A 23,084-nucleotide genomic window follows, 5' to 3' on the forward strand; every position below is an offset into this window, starting at 1 on the left:
TTTCGACGTTATTAAACCGAAATTGCTAAAATATCACCCGTTGTGTGTTCGTCATGAGGAAAACTAACTCAAGATTGATTTTGGAACTCAGTTTGGAACTTAACAAGCATATTTATTGGTGATTTTCACTCTAGTAAAACGCGTCTTCAGAACAACTTTGAAAGAAAGGAAAGGACTATTCAATGGTCTTTTGTATTTCCCCTTCTCTATAGAATATCAGGATCTTCCTCCTCTACTACTAGTCACACATCATAAAGGATCTCCCCTCTTATGTGTGGGGCGGAAATGCCCTCCCTCTTAAGGGTTCCATAGTTCTCAGCCCCTCGACCAATTGATTGTCAATGGAATATATTTTGTCACCACCTAGAAAAATGGCTGCCCTTTCTATTATCTATCTGTCAGAAGACACAAGTAGAGCTTAAGACATCAATTTGAATTGATGAAATATACTTTAATGCTTAAGAATGCTTTGTTTCTGTCACTGTTGGTTTTTTAAAAATTTTCCAATAATAGCCACTTGATCATGATTATTGATAACTGCCATCTAGCATGTCTGAAGATAATTTTGTTTTACAACAGATGAATTTCTCTTTAAAATTGATTCTAGTAATGAAGAAAATAAAATTTAAAAAATGCTCTTTAACTTTTCAATATGATTTCCTTTTCAAGTTTGGTTTCGTAATGAATAAAAAATTTAATCGATATTATTAAAAATATTTACAACATTTGAAAATCTTATCTACTTTAATTTTTTCTTTGGTTAAGAATAATAAATAATTTTGCTGTGATATTGTAGTCCATGCTTTACATTTGTTGGAAAAATTGTTAACTTTTAGTATATATTCATATCAAAGAAATATATTTCAGAAAGCCATTTAATTCAATAATATTCTTTTAAAAACGTTGATATTTTTGAGTTTTTTGAAAGTAGGCACATCGAAAACAAAAAATGTTTTCTGAAATGCGTCTGGTCGGCTCTACCGCAATGTATAACGAGACTTAAAATATACGAGTATCATAACAGAATGGTCTTTGTATTTTAAGTAATGTGATTGTTAAATGATCAAAGGGACCAAATATAATTTGGAATAAAGAATTTAATGTAGTTCAATTTAAAAAAATGATTTATCTTTCAAAAAATTATCTGAAAGTGCTTCTATGTAAAATGCGCATTTTTCAGGGAGAGAAAATTCCGATTTTTTTCTTTCTGGAAACATGAAGATGGGAAAGAAGCAAAAAAGGATGAATAAGGATTGTGATAATTAATTTTAAAGCTGAATTTATTTTACAATCCAAAGACTTGAAAAATGACTTAGAAATAATTCTAAGTATGTTTGCATGAACTAATTAATTAGTCCATAAAATTAATTAAATCCAGTTTTTTAGACCTGCATATTTAATACAGGTAATTTCCATTTCCACTTAAATTTGTTGTTTTTGAAGCATTTAAATACCCTTCGCCAAAAATAAATAAATAAAAGTGGTTATGAGTTTTCCCTAATCATAGCTTTCGATTAAATTTACGCTATAACTTTGAGGTAGTTCTACGGAGCCATTAAGATATTATTCCACGTTTTGGAAGCATATCTGCGATATATAATTATTTGGCAATGAAACATTCGTAAATTAATTTATTTTATTCTTTTCAAGTGCCTACTTCATTTCCTTTTGCTATGCAAAGATATAAATACTTTAAATGATGTAAATGATATAATTTGATTATATGCATTTATTAAATAATAAAGCATGCGTTTATTTTGCTTCTCAAATACATTTCGTTATGTGACTTAAAACTGTGGAAATCGTAGACATCTTTAGTATGGTGGCCTGATGAACGAAAATTTTAATGAATTTATCATCAGATTTTTTTTTTTTTTTACAGTCAAGCTATTATTAATAATCTTCATGATTTTCGTCAGTTTTGAATTCGTAGAACCAACTCATTCAAAATGGTAAAACATTATTCAGACAATTTTAATACCAAAAGACGCATATCTAGAACGAATGAAAGGTGCTACTGTTATCCATTCTTATTTGAATCGCTGTGAAGATGGTATTTCTCTCTAATGTAATTCTCAAGCTTTTATGCGCTTGCTGATTTTAGCTAAGATACTGTTGCCTCTTCAAACGATTTCAATGAAAACTGATTCTTAAGAGAAGTCTTACAACTTTATTATGTGCACTAAATGCTTCTAATCTTATACGCACTGAGTTTTGCAAAACCCACAATTTTAAATACCAGAAGACAATATACTGAATAATGCACTTTTAGACAGTATATTTTTTTTAATACTTCGCGAACGAGCATGCTGTTCGTTTTACTCTTTCCATCTTGGGAGGTTGCCAGACCCTTCAAACACCCACGTGGACGAACACTTCATGCAGGGAATTGTTAAATGAGCGCAGGACATAGACGTGCTTCGTTGGGGTTCCAGTTGTCCCCTACTGTGACACAAATGATATCCTGGACTCGCATGGCTTCCTGTATTGAAGAAAGGCACGTGGCTTCATTGCAAGCTGTCAAATCTGAACATTTATGGACTTCAGGTCGTGACAAGTCAGCTAAATTAATTATCTCATCTAATAAAAATATATCACAGGAAAGACACAGTACAGAAATCAGCTATATATGTTTATGCTTTACTAAGGATTTACGAAAATTGGATACAAGCCATATAGTTTTTGCCATTCTAGTTAGTTCCAAAGTTTTCAAAGAAAACGAAAGAAATGTTTACTTGAGCATTTCTAAGTACTAGTTATCTCGGCGTCTGCTGGAAAATGTGACCACCTGAGATAGTCCAATGCATTTGCCCCGATTGCCACTCCCACCTTTTATCTTCTTGAAAGCTGCCGTTAGTTTTCTGTTAAGCTTTAGAGCTAACTTGAGATCTATTTATCAACCAGCCGTTCTTCCCCTCGTTGTGAATTGTCAGGTTGTTACACACTGTCGTTCAATAACCATAAATCCCTAATGCTGCTTTAGTATTGGTGGTCCACTGCTTTGGTCATGCTTTTCATCTACAAAGAGGATGTATCCCTCTCCTTAAGCAGGTGACAGGGGATTCATTTTTCAAAATTTCAACTCTACCTATTTAAAGAATTTCGAAATTTTCTTTCCTTTTCCTTTCAAAAAATAGATGAAGTATTATTTTTTAAATTTAAAACACTTTTGATTCTCTGTTAATTATTATGATGTATTAAATATGACGATAGCTCTTAAGATTCCTCGAAAAATGCAAATACTGTTCATTGAGTAGTTAAATTGCAGTGATGTTTTAGTCGTATCTTTATTTTCTGTGGGAATATTTTATATTTTATAAATATTAATTTTATAGATTAAAAGTTTTAGCAATCTGATTTTATTTGCTATAAATAAACTTATTCCTGGCATTAAATTTCATTTTCATTTGTTAACATTTGTATTAGGTTACGTAATGTTTATTCCCTGTTATATTTGTGTCTCACGGATTTATTTTTTTATACCGAAAATGAATTACAAATTCCTTTCTAAGACTACAAAGGCAAAATTTTCTATTTCTTTTTATAAATAAATGATAGACTAGTAATGCTTGTCGAGAAAGCATCAATTGTCTATCATCTATTTATAAAAAGAAATAAAAAATTTTGCTTTGATCCAGCGAAATCAAATATTTTATTTCAAAATCAAATTTGTTGATAAACGATGCAAAAATGGTAAAGAAATAGTATATTCGGCTTTAATTTTAAACTGAAATAAATTGAGTACTAAGTTTTTTTTTTTTAATTTGGATTTTACGCATGCGATACAAAGCAATGGAATTAGGTTGTGAAATCTTATAGAAAATCTTTAGCAATTGTCCAAATAATCTGTATATTGCTGAATTACAAATAAAAGGAGAAAAGACAATTTTATTGTAATTTATAACTGTACTATTTTATGGCAATTGCTTTCTTATTCGATCAGGAATATCTTATTTGTTCGAAAATCGTCCAATATATAATGTTTTCATTTTACTGTAATGCATGTTATTTGTATAAAAAATAAATGCATAGATCAGTAATAAGTTAATGTCCTCTATCGCAACTAATACCCTAAAATAAATAGATTAGCAATCTAAATTAATTAACCAAAATGAACGTGTTTTTTGACAAGTCTTAAATTACTTGTTGGAATTTGCCTACAAATTCCAAGACAATATCTCAGTTTCTCTGAATCCTTCGTGTAAATAACCAAACTCAACTTACAGCAAGAATTTTAAAGGATAATATTAACCTTAAAATCGAGTCTTAGAAAATATCTATCATTTCATTTTGGAAGTAATAATAGAGACAACCTTTTAATAGTAAAAATAAAGCAACCACTCTTTAAAGGGCATTATTTCATAGAGCTATGAAATTGCTTTCATGCCTTCGATCAATCTTTTTCATATTCAAAGCTTTGCTAATAATTTTTTGAAGTTTAAATATTTATTCCAATTAAATGTACTTGCATGTTTTAGACCGAATTGTTATTACCCATCAATGCATTTTATAATGAAAAAATGAAGAAATTAAGATGAGATATTTCGACAAAATGGTCTATCAGTTTCATAGTAGATCTATGAGAGACTTTACTAAATCGGAACGACAATGTACTTAAAAAATTGACGCCACTTGCATTTCTTCGATTTTAAGCTATACATGTCAAATCTTCAGGTCTTCAAGGGAGGATTTTTGCAACTGCCCTAACTTATCATCTTTATTCAGTTGTCTTTTTGCAGTGTGGTATTAAGGATGCTTCTTTCAATTTCAGATTCTTGTTTTGTTAAAAGTAATTTTTACTGATGGTTCTTATTTCTTTATTAGATAAATCTCAGTTGGAGGAGACGTTGAGAGTGAACGGGAAAGGCAAGAAAATGCGGAAACCTCGCACAATCTATTCCAGTCTCCAGTTGCAACAGCTGAACAGGAGGTTTCAAAGGACTCAGTACCTCGCCCTACCCGAGCGAGCGGAGCTTGCGGCCTCTTTAGGCCTCACCCAAACGCAGGTAAGATTGACCTTCCCTGACGCCCTCCCCCCTCCTAGTTTAAAAGATTTCGGTCAAAAGGTCAACCCTTCCCCCGTCATTTATGCGGTACACATGGTGGGTTTTCGTGCCAACTCGTATGTCCAGTTGGTCTTACCCGCCCACCAAAATGTCTAATGAGCAAAATTTACGAGTTTTTCTTTTTTGCAATCGACTAGTGTTGACCAAATAAATTTGATTTGATTATTCTTGTTGAGAAATGAAGATTGTATCAATCACATATTTAAAGACATGGAAATAAACTAGTATTAGAAAATAATAATCAATAGTTAGATTGAATTTTTAATTCCTTCATACAACAAATCGAAAAATGCTTGATCAGTAATATAACAAAATCAGATGTGTACCGAAATCTTGTTTAAATATTGAAATCTTTAAAATAATATCTCAATAAATAGCGCTGTTATAATAACGATTTTTTAATTATCTCAATTGTCTTTTAATATTTATGAAAGCAATTCTGTAATGAGTTCGCAGGAGCTTCAAATTTAGCAAGATTAGGTTAAATAAAACGCGGGCAAATCCGCTCATTGTCTAGTGGTGGTAATGCAATGCAACTGATGTGAGGGAGCAATGAAGAATTATTTTTTTTCAAACGCGTTTAATTATGGGGAAAGATATATTAATAGTCTTATCTTCATTGTTTCCGAATGTTGGTTCATTGCATGGAATTCACTAGAAGTGATGCGCAAGAATTCGGCAATTAGTATGTTGATTAGATAATCCGTAGGATTAAATGCTAAGTCAAAATAATAATGGTAAGTATTCAATTTCTTATTTTCTTAGTCTAAAAGTCGTATATTTTGGGAAATTCTGGATAAACATATCCAGGTATGTAAAGTTATATATTTCCTTCAGGATGAAGCTGCCGCATATTTTTCGATATCTTTTGCAGCGGGTATGGAATTTTATTTTTTAATATTTGAACTAAATTAACGTCATTTACAGCTTATGCTTCAACAACAACGATGGTTAGTTTTTTAATACTTTTCTTTCAAATTTTTATAGTATGTTTATTATATTATTAGTAAATCTATTGGTTAAGTTACAACATCGAAATCATAATTCATACGCGACTTGAACTCGTATGGAAATTGCTTAGGAATATCAATGTTTTTCTAGTTTTGTTCTAAACCCTGAATATTTCGCAGATATGTGCCAGCTGCTAAGAGAAATTTATCCTTGGAATTTTGTTTGATTACATAATGTTTGCATTTTTGTTAGATATTCTCAGTTCCAGTAATAAGGGGATATATAAATATTTACACGTAGAAATGTAACATGTTTTCTTTGAAACATTTTAACGGTTATTTTTCTTTTCCTGCAAGTTATTTGGAATGACAGCGATTTCGAAATAATTCTTTCTGTTTGGTTTTGAATACAAGATGCCAAATGCCTCGTAGCACAGGTAATGTTTATAATTTCTTGCCTGTTTTGTTAGAAATCAAACACATTAAAACAACAGAAATGGCGAAATAAATTTTGAAAATAGACGCAGATTTGGTTATTCTTTTGTGTTATCGTAAATAACGCAATGTTGTTAAACGAGCATTGTAAAAATAAATAAAACCATTATAAAAATTTCATTTCGGATTCAGCTAAAATTCGCTTTTTTTAAAGATTATTTTCTTCCTAAATCGAGGAAAATTAAAACTTAATGATTTTTAAAACATATATATGAATTGCAAAACTATCAAAATATCCAAGTTATTAATGGAAGTACTATGTTCATCGTCAAGTAAAATAAAGAACATACATAATACATAAAAAAAATTTTTCCGGTTCCAACAATTTTAGCAAACTGAATATTCACCAGTTTTTCATAATTTGATTCTTTTCTGAATTTGATGACTGCTTAATGCTCTTGCATTTTTGTCATGAAATACAAATAAATTCGCTTTAAACTGAATGATTTTTTATTAGTCAGAAAGAATGAACCGAGTACCTATTTAACTATACTTCATCAAGAATTAATAATCACTGATATTAGAATAATTTTTATAAAAAATTATAGCAAATCCTCCAAATACATTTAATATGAAATTTTGCTCTAAAAAAATTCATGTAATAATTTGGATGGTTGCAAAAAATTCTTCAATAAAATTGCATTATGGAAAAAATAAGTACTCAAATAATAATGCAATAAAGTATGCAAAAATATTAATTCATATATCGGTAACAATACAAATAGGATGGAATAAAATTTCTTTCTTTCAAATATCTTTTGAATATAAATCCAGATTTCTTAAAGCCTAATTTATTTTACTTTGGAAGCTATATTCCGCTTTCCTCTTACTTGTCATTTTCTTCGGAAGCAATCATTCTTCTCAAACAAACCAAATTCTTCTCATAGAAATTTTTCTCATTCAAAGTGTAAGCAAAGTAAAATAAGCACTCCAAAGCCCAGGTCTTCTGATCTAACTTTAACTGGTAGTTTTGTCTTTCAACGAGCGTCAGCTTGGAGTGGAAGTAACAAGTTGAAGGCGATCCTCCCCGTTCCTTGTTGACTCGGTCCGATGCGCCCCAGCCAGACCGTTACGCAAGTGAAGTCCTTACTCAACCTGTTCTCAGAAAAAAAGAGAAACAACTTATTTCTTTTCGTACCTTTAACTCGAGTGTAGCGAACACAAACACCACGCACGCTCAATTGCCAAGGACGAAAACACTGTTGAACACTCCGCCTTCACCGAATCCGCGGATCACTCTCCAGGACTCTTCATTCAGAGATTCCTTTTAGGTCTTCAAGTGAGTGTCACTAGGTCGTGGAGATTCTTCTAAATAAACGGGTAGAATTTTCTAAAATGAGTCATTCCCATGAGTTTCTCGAGTAAATGAGAGTCAAGGCAAGTCAATGTAGACAGAATTATGACAAACTTCAATAGGAAACCTAAGTGGGTCCTTATTTTTTTTTAACAAATGAATTTTTAAGAGCTTTGAATCGTAGAAGAAGCAATAAATGTATATATCAACAATATTTTTTTGGTTAAGTCGTGGATACCCAAGTTCAGAATTTTTAAGTATGCTTCAAGTGTACATGTTTTTAATATCACCATATTTTAAGAGCGATATAATTAAAATTATTCTAAATCTTTATAAAACTTTCAGAATTATATTTATATTCTCTTCCACGAAGCTTAAAGTGAGAGTTTCGATTTTATGACGAAAGGAAACAAAAAAATTACAATTCAAATGCTGACGGAACCGACGACAATGTATAAGTACTTGAAACTGTGGGATTGTTTTCAAGTTTCCAGCCGAAACAGCAACATACAAACGAATTTTTAAAAAAATCCACAGTCATTTATAATGGATTATGAGAACCGACTTATTTTTGTTCAAATTAAGTCCGATTTTACAAGAAATCGGGGACACCGATTTAGTGCTATGTGCAGTCCATATCTATTGGTAATCTTTTTTTAATCATATTAATAATTTTTTATATCTTTTTTCACATATAAATGCAACCCCAGACATTAAGTGCCCTTTTCCTAATTTTTTGAACTTTCCCTATGCGATGTAAGCTAATAAATAAAACGTGGCAATGCGCATTCCAAACAACGCATTTCGAGGGAATTTCGCATCTCGCGACGATCTTTGAGAAATATTCCATCGGCTTTACCTTTGACTTGACCTTGAAAAATGTATTAAGTTATCACGCCTTTTTCTCTACTACCCAAAATCTCGTAAATTGTCACTTGGATAGTCACTTCAAACTGTTCTGTGCACTAGGCGAATCTAGAGCATCCCCTGGTGTAGGGCGGTGCCGCCGTAAATGCCGATATCATCTCATCCAAAAGCCCTCTCACGATACTTCTCGATCTCGATGGTATCTTGTTGAGAGAGCGACCGCAACCAAAAGGGGGATCTGGGAGATGTCTTTGTTAGGAGCGCGCGTGCCAGAACCACTAGTTCGCTTTCGCTACGGGGTTCTGTAAACTCTCTGAGAGGGGGTCCTATAACGACATCCATAAAACCCCAGTTGATTGTCGTCTCCAACCGCGAAGTGGGGTCTTATCCATATTGAATAGAAATAAATAAAGGACCAGGAAAATCATCTTTTAAATAAAGATCCAAAAAGTGACGCATGCATGCAGTGTGTAATAATTTCTGTGGACTGAAGCTATGGAGATCTTGCTGCAGGAAGGAAAATGCCCTTGAGGCTTTTCAATAAACAAATAAAAGTACAACCCATTTAAGAGTAACAAACAGCGCTCGGAAACTTCCGCAAGTTGAAAATGTAACTGTAACTACGTTTATTTCATTGAGGGGAGGGTGAAAGTTTGTCCTTCTGGCCTTAACTGTGGTTTAATTGAAGAAGATTATGCAAGAAGTTCATCCAACCTTGCTTAAGGATTGTTTACTGAATTAATTGAACTCTAGTATTAAGTCATTTGCATCAACTGCGATGCTGACAAATTGAAACGAATCAATGACATTTCAACGTATTCGAAAACAAATTTTCGGAGATTAAAAACAGGAGTGTTTTCAACTTTTTATTAACATTGCTAAGATAAAGTATATTAAATTAGGAAAGAAGAATAAGAATTGAAATCATATGCCGACTAATTTATTAACTACTGCGATTAACATTACATCTAACCTATCTATACTTAAAAAAGAATTTAATCTAGGTCCAAGTTCTTACTTCATATGCATAGCAGGTTCTCTTTCAGCGCAACAATTGGGGAGAGCAAGCAATTGAAATTTAGATGAATTTCCGCTCAAGGAAATTAACCTTTATTCCTAATCATCTTAAGTAGCTATATTTAAAGATATTCAATATGGAGGAATCCCCCATCAATGTTGCAAACTTGGCTGAGGTTTGATGGAAGGGGAAAGGGGAATGGAAAAAGGGAAGGGGGAACAGCACAACTTTTCGGACGGACGGACGGCAGCTACGGGACAGGGACGGACCCAAACTGAAAGATAGAGGAAGGAAAAAAAGAAATAGAAAAAAGAATGGGCCACACTCTGTATAGTATGAAAGGAGGGGGAGGGGGAGAAGTAAGCACAAAACCTGTGGAAGAGCAGGTGATAGATTGTCCGTCTGTCTTTGAACTGCCTTTGTTCTCTCCGCAAGGGGTGTTCTTGGCCTGTCTCGCATGAGAAGGGGGCTAGGTATAAACTAAAGACTCCCCCCCCTTCTAGTAAGACGGGAAATCATAGGAAGAGACCTAGTCGACAGAATCGCATTAAAATCCCCCTTCTGCTTAGTTTATATACCCCCGCGGTGAGAGGTAAACACGCAGAGTGAAAACGGATTTGTCAGTAATTTTCTGGGTTTTTTGTGGCAAATGATGAATAAAATACTTCGCAGGGCAGCTGGGGTGAGCTCATTTGGTTCTGTGTTTGCCACATATAGAAAGAAAAACTGCGTTTCTGGCATGTAGTTACAACGCATGCCGATATTTACAGCACACAAATCTTACTCGTAAATATTTAACAGTTCTTTAGACGATATATTTTTCGAAGATTCACATGTAAAAGCAGGATGTTTAATAAAATTATAGTCTTAAATTTTTGTCCATACTTTCATCGATAATTGAAAGAAGGGTCTTTCTCGTACAGTAAGTATTATGAGATAGAAAGAACAGATAAGTAATTTAGGAATAAGAAAGAATAAATAATTGCTTTAAAAATTTGATTAACTGTTAATGTATTTGAAGCATGACATTAAAAGCTGAGAATCGGTGTTAATGCCGTTTCTACGTGAGATATCTGTTCTTTATGAATACAGTATTTCCAGATATCTTTTTCATTAGATAATTACGGAAAACAAAATTTTAACAAACGTTGTTTAAAAATGATTGAGATAAATATATGACAAATTGAACGGCCTAGAAAAATTTGAATTTTATATTTTGCATAAAACAAGTCGAAAAGAAATCAGTTAATGCTTTTTAATTTCATGTTATTCTTTAGATTTTGTGGATAGTGAAAATCCAATTTTTATATAAAATATCGCATATTTTATTGTAACCATTATATTGAAATTAAATTTGTTGTTTGAAACGAACAAAACTATATGTAATGGAAATATATATATATATATATTTCATTTTATGACTTTTGGGTATTGAAATTCGCCAGAGGGAATCCATGAAGGAAGGACCTTTCTCTCGTCCTTGCCGTTTAAACTTCTCGCTATTGAATTTTGGATATTCGATTCAATGAATGGAAAAGAAATTAATTGTCTAAACATGAACGATTGCAAATTTCGTCAAAACTTCAGCTTTTTTTTATTCTATCCTTCCAAAGACCAACTAATTTCTGAGTCGAGTTATTTGAGAAATGAATGATTCAAATTAATATTTAACAACAATTCAATTATTTTATCAAAAGAATTTAATTTAATTTCGGCTTTTATATTTTAATGTTCATGGGTCCCCCCCCCCTTTGTTTGACAAGAAATTCATTATTAAAGGAATGAAAATGAAAGGCGCGCTTACTTTTTACTTATTTACCTTTTGGTTTCTTTCACACAATGAATGAAGTATTTTAAATCTCAACTTTTAATGAAACTTTAAAAAAAAAAAACGAAGAAAAAAAAAAATCTTTTTTTAATGGTATATTTGACATTACTCTTTATAAGTACCAAGAATGTAAAAATGGCTCAGTTCTCCATCTGACCAAAGCTTTTTTTTTTTAAAAAAAATGGTCTTAATATATCAATATAAAATAATTTCCACTTGATCTCGATTGGGAAAAAAAAGCATGGGATATTTCCTTTCAACGGCATGAGTTTAGTTAATTCGAGCGTGACCATCCAAATAAAAGCGGCAGCCAGTCCATATTGGCGCATTCTTTGAAGTGAAATCTATATAAAATACGGTAACAGAAAGCGACAGTAAATAATACAAATGGGCCTGCAGAATAGGCACTTTGTGACCAAAAATGCTGTCGTGCATATCCCCCCACGGTTGGCAGCTGTCTCTTTTGCAACGGTTGCACAACCAAAGCAGGAAATTTCAGAGACTCGTTTGTGCCGGAAACACGCTTTCCTTAGTGTTCACCCAGGGGACAGAGGGCGCCAGTGGACAGCTGGACAACCCTGATTTCTTTTTTTAATTCCCCTTATTTTTAAGGTTATAGCTATGTTTATGGCACGTTGGACTTGAAAAAAATGTTATGAACCCATAATGGAAATTTTAAAATCATGTGGCGAATATTGAAGATTACAAACTTTCAGTTCATGAAATGAATTGTAAAAAGAATAATTTTCACTATGTAAATGAGTTTACTTGTTCATTAACTTTAATTTCTAAAACAATGCCTGAAAGTTTATTTTGAGTGATATAATTCCGGCATGAATTGTCAGTTTATTGCAATTTAAGTAATTCATACTCATGAGGGCTTAATTTTTTATAGGAGAAAATATTTCACAATTTTTCGGGTATTTTTTTTTATTGTTAAATTGATTATAAATGCAATTTTGAATTAATTATATAATCACTTTTTAAATGATTATAATTTTTTAAAATCAAAATGGGAAAGGAACCGGATATTTTAAAGCAAGTTTAAATAGCATACTTATGAAGGAAATTATTAGAGTAATTTTAAAATGTATTGTAAAATAATTTTTTTTATTTTTGGAGGAAAAAAAAAGAACTTGCCATTTTTTTTTTTTTTCTAAAACACAGAATTTAATCTTAGTCCAAATAACAAGAATTATATATATTTTAGTGATTAATAAACTAAATGACTTTATTTTCTTTTTCGTTCATTTAAAATAAAAAAAAAATCAAATAAAAAGTTAGGATGTTTCTTTTCTGAATGTAATGAAAAAATTTCGGAAGAAATAAATGACAAATTTTTAAATAGATATTAAAAATTTTGCTGCTTCCAAATTTCGTAATAATTTTATTTCAAAGCTTTAGGTTTTATTTCCTAAATTTTTAATAATTAAAAAATAATTTTTTCAATAAATAAATTTATAATTTAGAAAAATATCAGGTTCGCAGAAAGCTTAATTGACTTTTCGCCTTCAGAAAAGGGACTGCTGTTGAATCCTTTGAAAGGACATTAAGATTTTCAGAAACATTCAACTTTCAAATATTTAAAATGCTGAATATCTGAATGAAGTATTCAAATTCATCCTTTATTTTTAAGACGCTGGTTTTATTTCAGTCATTGTTTATACTTTGAAATTAACATTCATTATTAAGAATATATCAAAAGTTTTTGTTTTAAAAGATTACTGAAAAATAAAAGCAGTTGCAAATGCTTTAATAATGATTAAAGTACTTTTCATTTTATCTATCAAAGAATTGCGATAAATTGTGATGTATATCTAAACTTTTTTCTAAGGCCTGTTATAAAATATTTTTTTATTCGTAAGATGTTAAAGAAGTAAACTTCCATGAGCAGGAGCCAACATGACTTTTCCAAAAATATCTTTAGCTTAAAAAAAAAATATGGGAATAAATTCAAGTTGCGCGCATTATGGAGAGGAAGTGAACAGTCTAATGAAGAAGATCTTTAGATCGAGCTAATTGTCCGTTGTCTATGTTAAGCGTACAATTAGGCAGTGGCGAGATAGCAGGACAGCATCAAATGGAAGAGACAGGTAGCTACAAGGAGCTGAGACTGACAGGAGTGACAGTTGTAATTGGCATTAAGACAAGTATAATTAATACTGACCACAAGATGTAGGAAGAGGTTATTAATTTATACAGATTTAAGTGTCTAGGTGTAAAAAGAACAACAAAATAAAAGAGGTTAATAAACTAAAATTATACAGCCTTTCCCACTGACTATAATGCTTTATTATTGTTTTTACATTTTAGGAAATTAAAAGTGAAAACTTTCAAACTCTGCATAAATTTAGAGGCAATAAGTTAATAAATGTATTAAATTTTGTTTGTTGCTTAGTCAGTACTTAATCCATTATTTATAGAACATTTTAAAAAATAATAGGAACATTCGGTTACTGTAGTATTTTGAGAATTTCATTCGCATATAAGATATTCGCAAAGCAAGGGTCAATAGTATCCGGTGCATATTTGTTCAATCCGTTCGACATATTTTACTTTCAAAAATAAATAAATGCACTCCCCACAATACATGTCAAAATATCCCTCTTATGTTGCAAGCTAATATGAATATATTTTATTGTATGTTTGTTTTTATAAAAATGGCAATGACACTAAAATGTCAGAAATCGCACGTTAACCAGCATCATGAAGACTTTTATGTAACTAGAGTTATCTGGAGTTTTCCCCATCGTTTAATGAATTGCGAATTTTGGTCATTAACTGAAAGTCCAGTATTTTCAACAGACAATTTTGATTATGCTACTGTACTGTAAATGATTTAACCTAGGGTAAAATGACGCCTTAATATGTGTCATTTATATAAAGAATATCTAAGAAGAGCATTTGTCAGGTGACATCTTTACAATTTAAAATTTTAAATACGATCCTTGGCTGAAATTCCTTATTTGGAATCTATACTTATTTCCCAGTCTTTATATTTATTACTTTTTTATTTCATTTATTTACTTTTATGTAAAGTAAAATAATCACGGAAATAAGTTTATCGCATTTGAATTTTTGTTACAAAAACGTTCATGTAAGATACACCGGCATTTTTCCAACGAATAATTATTATTCAAAATTCAATATTCCCATTATATTACACAGGATTTTCTGACTGCTTTTTTCTGAAAATGCATTTTGATCCATTTTCAAATGGCCATCCATTTTTTCCTTCTTTGTGTACCAGGGAATTAATTTCAAAATTTAGATTTAACTTTTAGTCAATATTATTTTCGAGACTTTCTACAAGTAAAGAAATGACCCATAAACCCAAGGATACAAAATGACAGATAAAAATAAAATATAGTTCCTGAATAACCCGAATTTAATGATTACCTATATCAAATACAATTTTTTGAGCTTTCCCCACAAATTATGGCGCTTTGAAATCAAAGTGAATCTTCGAAGATCACCTCGGTTCCGATAAAATAAATGCTATTCTTCCTCTTGTCTTTTGCTCTCATCAATTTCACACATTGAAGTAATGGAATAAGTGTGAACGAGAATTCATGCCGTAAATGACGAATGGCTTGCCTATTATCATTTACCCAATATTTCTAAAGTTTGTCCTGACACTTTTTGTTACTAATGTCCAAATCCTTCGAATGCGAGGGAACATGTCGCCGGTGTTTTTCTAATGGGGTCGGCAATTATCGATGACATTCGCTTTGTGCGGACGAGTTATTAGTGAGGACTGCGAATTCGGGTTATCGGAGATGTGGTTTGGCTAAAGAAGGATGCTTTTTATTGAGAGCGGGTGTTTTTTTTTGTTTTTTTTAAAAAAAAGGGGGGGATGACAACACGAGAACCATGAAGAATGATTTTGTAGCTTTATATTTCGATTTGGAAACGTATTTAATGCATATTTATTTGGCAAACCCACATAGATTAATGTTTCATCGCATTTTTTTTTTTTTTTTAAATAAAGAGGCAATGAAAGAAAAGTCTGTCGAGAAATAAATGTAATTGCAGTGTAATTGAAATCAATTGTTTTCTCATATGCATCGTTTATTTTTTTAAAATTATTTGATAAATAAATCATATTAAAAGTATTCTGTTGTTTTTGTTTTTATTTTAAAATCGAGCATCAAAATTATGAAGCATTTTAAAAATTTAATGTTAAACGCCATTCGAATCGAGCAGAAATGTGGGAAGATTTTTAAGAGTGAGCAGTTTGTTTTGGAATAGTTGGGTATAAAAATACTCTCTGACGTACTTAACTTTTTTTTTTTTTGACTTAATAACAAGCTACGAAAATTTCTATTTGATTTTCCCACTATCGCATCAATATTTATATTCAAGCAAAATAGTCTTAATGAATCAAAGTTTCACGTAGAAATAACCGATTTTACAAAATGATTTCCTAGATGCTTCAGTCGTCCGGCCATTACTGATTTAGGCCATTGGCACTTACCTTATTTTTATTCTGAGTGGAAGACATATAAAATTTTTGTGTATTTCATTTGTCCATCAAATTGTATTCTTAATATTCAGATATTTTTTTTTTTTAATTTTTTCTTAAACTTTCATTTTTTCCTTCAAATTTACGTTTTCGTTTTAGCACAGTCAATTTAAAAGATTTCTATTTTAATGAGCCAGCGTAACAATGACTTTGTATTTTTTAAGATTTAAATTTTAAAACAAGTGTTGAACTGTAGAAGAAGCACTCAGCTCATAATATATAATATTGATGAATTGTGGTAAGAGTGAATAACATAAAGATATTCAGAAAATTGTTGATATAACTTCTTTGTAAGTTATAAGTGGCTAAGGGAGAATGTAACCTTCCCCTCCCCCCAATCAAGCAAAATTTATAAAAAAATAGGAATTCTACGAAGAAAAATCATTATTCATTCACTTTTATAAAATTGGTTAACTAAATGATGAAAAGACGGAGAATGTAACATGTATGATACGGTATATACATAAATATTCCAAAATACAATGCTTCATGGATCTGAATTTCAATTGATTCTGTTTCCTAAGCATCTTTCACATTCTTGATCTTCTCTTTCAATTGGGGAAGAAAGAAAACATATCTTCTTGAGATAACTTTTCTGTTTTATCAAAACCCTTTTAATTATAATTAAAAAAGTGTTTAGGGACACGTTTTAAGAAAATCAAATTGTGTTTTAGCATGAAACATATTGCAAAGGTATTCTGGAGGTTGTGCTTAATAGTTTCTCTACTCTTTCCGTTCTCTTTCCGATGCAACCTCCTAGTGATCAAAGAAAGATGTAACGCACAGCCAACCAACCCAAAACGTTTGAATTCGAGTTATTTTTTTTTCATCGTACTTTTATAGCTCGCTTTAATATTCCGCGCTCCAGAGAAGTATTCATTGTACCGCGAAGCTAGATGCTACAAGCAAATGGACCTTCGGAGAAGATCTTTCCCATTTCAATGTCATTGGTTGACTGACTTTTGCTACGATGCAAGTTTAATTAGGCATCATTGAAAGTAGCTCGGAAATATGCAAATGAACATTTTCGGCTAATTGTGCTCGCCGACAGTAAGTCTCTATCGCAAGCTCAGAATAAGTTTAGTTTTCTATTCACAGAGAATATTTGACTATTAGCGGTAAAGCGCACGAGTATTTTATCATTTGCGTAAAGAATCTCAATTTTGGTCTTATTAATATTTTATAATATTTTTATATGCACTTTTATATGCAAACAGCTGAAACGCAGTTTAATTTATTAATGCTCAGAGGGACAATTATTTATTTTTAGGGAATTAATTTATATATAGTTAGCATCCCTGTAATATTGACGTACATGGTTGATTAAATTGATGACTTGCCAACAAATCCGCATTTACAAATCGTGAAATATAATTTAAAAGGAACTCTCCAACAATTCTTAAATTTTGTTTTAATGTTTCTGATAAATAGTCAAAAGCGAAAAGCAATCTCTCAGAATTCCATTCCATGCGGTTCTGTTCATGGCCAAAGTTTTCCAATTTGTCATCTTAATAGTTTTCTTATCTTTTTGTATGTGGTCAATCCACCTTTGGTTTTCCTTTTTTTTAGGGTGACGACTAGTTTAGAAAAAAGACCTTTTTAGCGAGTTGATTGCCTTCTAATCTTATTAAGTGTTCTGCGTATTAAATCCATAGAATTGCTGTCAATTTAATAATATTTGGATCTTTAAATCGTTTGTAAATTTCCGAGTTCGTTCTTCTCCAGTAATTGTGACATTTATTTCCACTAAATATGTTTCTTAAAATTCCTCTTTCAAATATAGCAAGCTTTCTCTTTCTCAGTTATTGCTCATGTTTCAGCAGCAAATGTGAGAATGGGCCTAATCAAAGTTTTGTAAATGAACAATTTCATTTTTCTTCTCATGAAATTAGATTTCAATTATTTTTTTAAATTTATGCATCGGTTATAAATTTCAAAATGGAATCAGTAAGAAATAATAAGGTTTTGAGAGAATAAAAAAAAATTTTTTTGAAAATATATTTTTTCTATTGTTGTAAAATATGGATTCTTTTTGTACTTAATATTTTTTTAAAATCTGTTCTAAACTTTTATCTGTTATTCGTTATTATTAATACTATAGAATCTTTAAATCAATTTTTCTCAACTTCCAGCGGTTGCCATTAGTATGGAATCAAAATTAAATTAATGAATCCATTTCAACTATGAATTGAAAACCTTAAATAGTTTATTGAGATCGAGAATAGACAATTGCACAAAATTTTAAAACTATAGCTGTATAGGAAGTGAATGAAAAATCACTTATAAAATCCCATCTTTAAAAGCATGAAGCATGTCAAGTTAAATAAAAGTTTTTTTATAGGCACATATCTCCAATGTCAATATATTCGTCATGTTTTGTTTTTCTTATGTTCCTATTCCACTAAAACGCTTCTTTATTCAAAATTTTTAATAAACTTTGAAAGAAATTCGAGTTCAGAGTCCCATGTGCTTCTAATGTTCTTCGGAATCCTTAGTTTTTTTTCAGTTAGATGAAAAAATATTTTTTTAGTAGATTCTTTCTTTTAAATAAGAATATTTTTTAAAGTTTGAAAATAATTGAAACAATTTATTCTTTTGTAAAAATTGCGGAAGTGCAAACTAGATTAGAGAAACACCTTTCTGAAAGTGTAGTTTTGTTTCAAAATTAAAATTAGAAGTTAATTTACCTCACTGCATAGTTGATAGAAATCACAATAGGCAGCATCGGAAAAGTCTGACCCTGAGATATTATTAATCATATCTATAAAGGAAGTTTCCTTGTCAAAATCAACTTTCGTCTTTGACGATAACAAACTGACTAAAATGGAAATTGTTCCTTCCCTTCCGATAACAAATCGATAAAGCTTTAGGGATATAAAATTTAATATTTTTCTCAAGGTTAACTAACTAATTATTCTCCAAAAAATTGTTTGCCTGAAAGATTAAACTAGAAGCTAGTATTACAGTTAATTTTTTGAGTTTTGAAAGCATAAATATAACTTTTCGTGCATACATTTTTTTCTGTAAGAATGCCATTTTACTTTGCCCTTTTTATTAAATTTTTTTTTCTTTTTATGTAACTCACTGTTGCGAGAAGTTTAGCAAGCCCTAATTCTGAGGCTTAGGAAGAATGCAAGCCAGACAAAACAATTTTTTTTTGCGGTCAAAAAATGGGCATTTACGAATTTTTAATATTTACTTTTTCGGTTATCTAAAAGGGAAAAAGGTTTTTTTTTTTTCAGCTTGACGCCAAAATCTACTTAAAAAAGGGGGTGGGGAAGACAATATACAAACAGTTTTTGTCCCAGTTCATCATTTTGACAAAAGAAAAAAAAAATTCTTTGAGTAAACAAAAGGTAGGGGGAAAAAATGGTGTTAAAGGCTCAAAAGTAGTCATTACTATAGTGTCTCTTTGCCAAAAACATAAAATACAAAAGTACGTTTATTTACAACATGTCTCGCATCACTTTATGTTGTCTGTTATTATTGCATTATTTTCCTTTTAAAATTTTCAAAAATTGCACTGCGGCTCATTTACTAAAAACAAAAAAACAAACAAACAAAAAAACCGACTCGATATCGGGTTTCATATTAAACGGCCTGTAAAAATAAACAATTTTATTACAAAGAGCGCGCTCTATGTAATTACTAAACAAAATATTTTCTGTGGGATGCGATTGCTTCAAATAAAATGAATTAATGAGAGAAATTTGTTCAATTCTTTTCTTTTTTTTTTTTTCCAAATGAAAGAGTGAAGAGTGAATTCAAGCGTAAAACATTGGCTTCTAATTTTCCATACCGATAGCAATCTAATTTGTGTAGTTAGGATATGGTAGCTTTAGGAAGAGAGCTTTATGAGTATTCTCAAGGCTATTGTGACGGTTTCAACGTTTCTGAACAGGATTCCAGGAACGCAACTTTAATATTGGCTGGACTCCAAGTCGAAGTAGAATCCTTATTAACATTTTCATCCAGTTTGCTAAGGCAATGCTCCAAAAACATTTCACCCATTCATTGCAAACTTTTATTAATAAGCATAAAAGTTAAAAAGTTTTCATAAATGCATTAAGATTTATTTTGCGTAATTCTGAAAAATATTCTCCTAAATGTGAGTTAAATAGGAGACTTTATTTTATTTCGCCGACATTCATTCGAAGCATGAAATTTCAATTTGCACTCATACCAGTCTGACAATGAGATGAAACTATTTATTAGATACTTCAAAAAGCAGGATGTTTTGCATCGCAAAGTTTGTGTTAGCTCTCATTTCGAAGCTGCGCAAAGCTCATGTGCAGAGATTTGCTAGCTTAGAGATAAAAAGTATCAAATTCTGCTGAGAGTAAAAACAACAACAATAATAATATAATCAGCAATCATTTTTTCATATATTCTTTCGAAATTTTTATCCGTTTTATTTAATATGAAATAAAACTGAGTTAAATCTGTAGAAAGTTTTGTTCTAAAGTGTGTTAAAAATTTAAAGCAGAAAAAAATTCAATATTAATTTGCATATTTATTAATTAAGCTATTTATTGATAGTTAAATAATATCTTCAGTTCATAAAAAAATGCCAGAATTTTTAATTTTAATAAATAAATCAACCATTTTATTTTAAATGGATATATTATAAAACAATACAAAAGAAATTCCTCCCTCATTAACTCAGACCAAGGTCTCCCAAACTATGGTAGATGTGTTGCTAATAGTACATTGTTATTTTTTATGGTGTAATTTTTTAATTAACAAGAATCATTTTCATAAAAAATATAAAATAATGTTCTTTTAATATTTTATTATTTACATAATTGTATATGTTTTCTTTTTTTAAGCCCTCCCCTTAAATATGCACCTATAGCAGCGATAATATTTGTAATTTTCTATTATATATTATCCGTATTTACTTCTAAACAGAATATTCCATTATAAAGCAAAAGCTTCATTCAAGAATGCCATTGAATAATATAAATTTTGAATATTTTATTCTTTTATAATAATCATTTCAATTTAATGAATCATTCCATTCGTTAGATTTTTAACTGGGAGAGACTTATAGTTCATTATAATTTTGATTCTTATTCTTGTTATGTAAAATTTAAAAAATATGAAAGAGGAACCTTAGGTATTTATTACTGAAATATAACTTGTCAGAATTTTATGATTCCTTAGGTATATTTTTCACCTCAAGTGTAAATATTTTAAATGAATCTCGGAGTAAGAAACTAATTATATGTGTATCAAAATAATATATTTTATGTACCCATTTTTAAGGGCAAGGAAAGTGATCTCTAAACGGTTTCATTTTTACGTGATCGACCCCTTTGGGAGATTCCTTTTTCCTGTTACATTTATTTCTGCCTGTTATTGTCCCTTTTATGGTCACTAAACACCGTACATGATTTATAGTCTCAATTGATTATGTTTAAAGCGGCTTTAACCTCAAAGAAAGCCGTTTCAAAAAACATTTCATTGGTTGATTCATAACTCTTTCACTAAAATGCTTACAAGATGATATCCGATTTTATTTATGATTTCGAAACGTTAAAATTTATTTTTTCGAAAGTTAAGCTCATGCTTTTTATTTGCCTGAGATTCAAGACATTGAGAACAAAAAATGTATTAAAATTCGTTATCTTTTTGCTGTGTCTTTCTTTCTTTCTTTTTTTTTTTAAAATTGATATGAAAAAAAAAGAAATAAAAGAAGGGAAATAAATTTAATAAGAGGTAATTTGTCAAAGTCTAGGTTAATTATGCCACCCATCTGTTAACAATAATTCAAGATCAATAACCTTCCTATGATTGTTAACTACTCACATAGTTTCACTTTTATTTCTCCTTCTTTGTTGAATTCCATTGTTTCGCTAAGTTTATTTCATCCATTGTTTTCTCCGAACTGCTGGAAAAAGAACTTTTAAATCTCTGATTTCAGAATTGTTTTAACAACTTATGAATGCTTTAGATTTTATTTAATAAAATTTTTTTCTCTGTTTAACATTTCAGATTTCTTTTCATTATCTTTTAAATCGCTGATTCGTTTTATATTGTGATCAATTTCTATGTTCTGAAGGTAAATGAATAATTTGAAATATCTTTTTTGTCAAAGAAGATATTGTACAAACAAATAATAGAGTGAAGAATATCATCCTTTTGTTTATTTTATTATTTGGTTTTTGTAAAAAAAAATTAATTTATGTCGGAATCCATCAAATTCTAAAAATTAAGCTAAAATATCTTTAGAGTTAAAAAAAAAAAGCTTCAAAATGTTTGCTTGGATATTTGCCTTTCCCTAAGTTCTATAGAGTTAATATATTAATAAAGTAAAATTAATTGTCTACAAATGCATTAAATTCAAACCGTGTTAATATTTGATTAATATTTTTACAAAACGAGTAAGTTACATATAGTTAATGATTATCTGAACTTTTCATGAATGTCATTTATTGTAAAATGAGATAGACGGTGTCACCAAATATTCAGTTCCTTATTTTAACTGTTTTCGTAAAGTAAATTCTTATCGCAAATTATCTATTTTATTCTGCAGTAGCTGATTGCTATGTTTCAGTTCTTCCATTTGAGATAATCTGGAAATCTTATGAGATTCAGAAAGAAAAGGACGTCTAGATTTGAAATTAGGATATTATTTATCTTAGGACTAAAATAAAAAATAATTGAGTTTGGCAATACGGGGTGGTCATATAGAATATCATAAACTCTCTGCTTGTGCAATTTTTCAAAATAACTATTTAGATGCGATGTTTCGAAATAAATCCAAATATTGTTACTGTTACTGATACCTTATAACAGTATGATATAATTAAAGTCTGCAATATTAAAAGATAAACACACTAAACAGCGAAAAACGCGGGATGCAACAGAAAACAGACTGTCAACTCTCGGGGTCAGCTGTTGGAAGATTAAGATCAATCAAACCTTGAATATCTTCAATCGAAAGTCTTAAAAACGGTGACGATTGGAACAGAATTTACTTAAAGCAAAAATAATGGATATTTTGTGTAATAAAACAAAATTTTATACAAAAACTGC

At 30.4% G+C, this 23,084-nt stretch overlaps 1 protein-coding gene across 2 annotated transcripts in view; it reads left to right on the forward strand.

Moving 5' to 3' along the window:
* LOC129960294 (homeotic protein distal-less-like) overlaps positions 1 to 23,084 on the forward strand; it is a 62,526-nt gene that overhangs the window by 23,794 nt on the left and 15,648 nt on the right. For both annotated transcript variants that reach the window (XM_056073610.1, XM_056073611.1), the window contains one exon: positions 4,825 to 5,006. In XM_056073610.1, the coding sequence (XP_055929585.1) occupies positions 4,825 to 5,006 (182 nt within the window). The remainder of the gene's footprint in view (positions 1 to 4,824; positions 5,007 to 23,084) is intronic.

Source organism: Argiope bruennichi, chromosome X2 (assembly GCF_947563725.1).
Source record: "Argiope bruennichi chromosome X2, qqArgBrue1.1, whole genome shotgun sequence".
In the NCBI taxonomy this organism is placed as follows: Eukaryota; Metazoa; Arthropoda; class Arachnida; order Araneae; family Araneidae; genus Argiope; species Argiope bruennichi.